Raw genomic sequence first — 3,258 nt, 5'->3', positions numbered from 1 at the left:
TGTTGGTACCGTTCTGTACTGTTTATTATTAAATTTATCGTTAGATAAAAAATAATTTTATGCCGCTGTGTTGAACACGCTGTACGAGTGCCATCGCGAGAATTAAAAAGGCAAAGGCTACTAGTACGTACAAATGGGTGACGTACTTGCACGTACATCGGTATTTAATACGTTTTTATATCCGCTTGCGCACACCTGTCAACTGCGCAGGGTAGGTGCACGTACTACGTGAATCAAGCCTCCACTCCCAGGCATCGCGCGATTAAAATCGCGTGCACAGACGCAACCGAGAAATTTGCCTATAAAACGGAATCCCTTCGCTTGCAACCAGCTGATAGTCTGCTTTCTGCTGTCGAGTGCGCTGGTTCAGCTTGGATTCGTCGTAGATTTTTCCATTTCGGCTTTTTGATTTCGTGTATCTTTTCCTTTTCGTTAACAAAATGGCACCAGTTTTGGGATATTGGAACATCCGTGGAGTATGTGTTGCTCTTACTTGTTAATTTGTGAAAATTTGATGATAGTCACTTTGACTTGACGCATTTTCATTCCGCATAAATAAGAAATATTCGAACCAACACCATATGTTTGCAGTTGGTTACTCCTATCCGCTACCTGTTGGAGCATGTCGGACAGGAATACGAATGGAAAGGATACGATTTCGAAAATGCCGATGGTCCGCTGCTTTGTTGATATTTTTCCCATATTACGGTGTCACAGTTGTTTTTGAACATTTTCCTCTCCGCAGAATGGAAAAACAACAAGGAAAAGCTGGGAATGGAGTTTCCCAACGTGAGTATCTTATATTTCGATATTTCTCGTAATTTTTGCCAGTTTTCCAGCTTGTCATGTGTAAATATTTAAGTATTTCGTTTCTGAAGTTTTCTTTTCCCATAAAAGCACTGCATTAGTAGCAGTTAGTGCTAGCAGTAAGCACTTAAAAAAATGGTTGAAATAATTACGCAAATAAAGCAGAAAAAAGCGAAAACATTATGTCAATTTATGTGAGAAAAATTTATTATGTTTATAGCTGCCATACTACATCGATGGCGATCAGAAGCTGACGCAGTCGCATGCTATCCTCCGTTATTTGGCGCGAAAGCACGGTCTCAGTAAGTCCAGCTTTTATCGGTTTATTGCGATTTTTTGTATTAAATAAGTAATTAATTTTTGTCATCATTTACTGCTGTAGTTACGGTTGAATCAGAATTTTATCTTATTTCAAATAAATTCCACGATTTTAGACAGATAAACTGTAACCAGCGGATCTTTAGTAGCAACTACAGATAATCTGCGTATTTGTTTTTAAGTTTGACAGCCTAATTATTAAAATATTATCGAAAAAATGAATGTAAAATAACTGCAAAATGTGGCGAAAAATTTTATGCGCCGTTTTGAACTCTAATACAATCATTTGTTTTGTGCATCAGTGCATGTATCATGATGCATGTTGAAAGTTAATTGAAATATTTCGATTTTAAAGTTATTTGAATTGTTTTGGATTCTAAATTGAGTTCATTTAATTTTTAATGTCAGTGCAACTGCGCTCAAGGTGTTTAGGGATTGTAACTTGATACGTTTGCAGTTGCAAAGAACGATAAAGACGCGCTGGAGCAGGACATCATTGACGGTGTGATTTTCGATCTGATCATTCGATGGGGTTGGCTGTGCTATGGCGCCAATGATTTGGTAAGTGCCTGGAATTATTTTGGTTTTTTGCACGCTTTAAATCACATTTTGAAATATTCAAAATGTTTTATGTTTTTCGTGACCGAATTCAGCAGTATTTAATTTGTTTTCCATTAATTCAGTAGAATTTGTTTTAATGTTTCCCATTAATTGAATCCAGTGTTCAGGTTTCTCACTGTGTTTCTGTTACAGTCTACAGTCCTAGAATAATTATTTTGCTCATTACGATTTGTAGTTGGTAAACATTTCATTATGTATTGCACATTTGTATTTGTATTAATTTTTGTTTTATTTTTTTTCCAGGAGAAGGATAAAGCGGCCTACCGCAGCGAACAGCTGACTCCCATTCTGAAACAGCTGGAACACCATCTGAGCAAGCGTGAATACTGCGTGGGGAATTATCTGACCTACACCGACTTTGTTCTATACGAGGTATGTAACGCACACTTCCTGCATTTAAGTATTTATTTCTCCATCCGTCTGAGTCGGTGCTGGACGTGGTGGTAGTTGGATAGATTAATCAAATAAACAAGTAACCAGCCGGCTTGTTATCTGTTTAGCGCCTGGACGGCAATCAGATTATGTTCCCCGATATCCTCGATAACTTTCCCAATCTGAAGAAATTCCACGAACGTATCGGGGTGAGTACAGTAAATTCGCGGTACTGTCGTGTTTGTGAAACACGTTTAAGAACAAGAGTATGTTGGGTCGGAAATTTGGAATGCTACTTCGTTTGAAATGACTTGCAGTCGGTACAGTTAAATCAAGTTTATGGTTACGTGACGTACGTCATCGCCATTATCTCCTGTCATTTGCAGTTTCTTCATTTGAATCACAAATTCTTCATTTGAATCTATTTACTGAGTTGTGCTCGCTGATGTGCATATTGTGAAAAAAGTTGAAATTTGCAGTTTTATATGCGCAGCTACAACGTCTGTTATTATGCGATTAAATGCGTTTTTCACCGCTTTCAAATTGATCGTAATTAATTGGAAATTACCAGTACAAGTATTAATTTTCCAGATATTTCTTGTCGCGCATTTTTTTCCAATTCGGGAGTGGCATGTTTATTGTTTTTTTCTGATTGTTTACAAAAATGTTTATAAAAAATCCTTATCCGGTTTTAAAACATATTAGTTTAACAGTTAAGGAAAAGAATCCATTTATTTGAAGACTGAGTGCGTATTTATTTCTTGCAGAATCTGAAGGGCATTAAGGAATTCCGCACTTCCAACCGTTTCAAGAAAGTGCTGAACGGAGCCATTGCCAAATGGAACAACAATTAATTTCTGTTTGATTCGCTGATGAACGGGCGTTGCGTTGTCGGTGCTTTACGAGTATATCCTTTTTTGGCTACAGCATGCTTTGTATGTCACGTTAATAACAGTTAAATTCATGCTTGGACTTTTCATACGCAGTCTGTGTGGCACGCTTCTCAAGGTTACGGTTGCGGGAAATAACTGAATAAAATAATGATGTTCCATCGTAGAGCAGGAATGTTTATTAGCTTCCGCTGTACAGAGTATAACACAGAATGCAACCAACATAAATTCTCGTTCACAACACACTCAC

General features: G+C 37.4%; 1 protein-coding gene across 1 annotated transcript; it reads left to right on the top strand.

Annotated features, from left to right (window-relative positions):
• The first annotated feature begins 307 nt into the window (after nt 1–307).
• Nucleotides 308–3,167, top strand: LOC129599785 (glutathione S-transferase Mu 2-like). Its single transcript, XM_055498108.1, has 8 exons — nt 308–476; nt 592–673; nt 746–789; nt 1,028–1,109; nt 1,583–1,686; nt 1,990–2,118; nt 2,247–2,327; nt 2,886–3,167. The coding sequence occupies exons 1-8, from the start codon at nt 441–443 to the stop codon at nt 2,970–2,972; spliced, it is 645 nt and encodes a 214-aa protein (XP_055354083.1). The 5' UTR covers nt 308–440; the 3' UTR covers nt 2,973–3,167.
• Nucleotides 3,168–3,258: the final 91 nt, after the last annotated feature.

The sequence above is a fragment of the Paramacrobiotus metropolitanus genome, unplaced genomic scaffold (assembly GCF_019649055.1).
Source record: "Paramacrobiotus metropolitanus isolate TYO unplaced genomic scaffold, Prichtersi_v1.0 Parri_scaffold0000155, whole genome shotgun sequence".
Classification (NCBI taxonomy): domain Eukaryota; kingdom Metazoa; phylum Tardigrada; class Eutardigrada; order Parachela; family Macrobiotidae; genus Paramacrobiotus; species Paramacrobiotus metropolitanus.
Note: the sequence above shows the minus strand (reverse complement) of the source record. Positions and strands in the feature narration are given on the sequence as shown.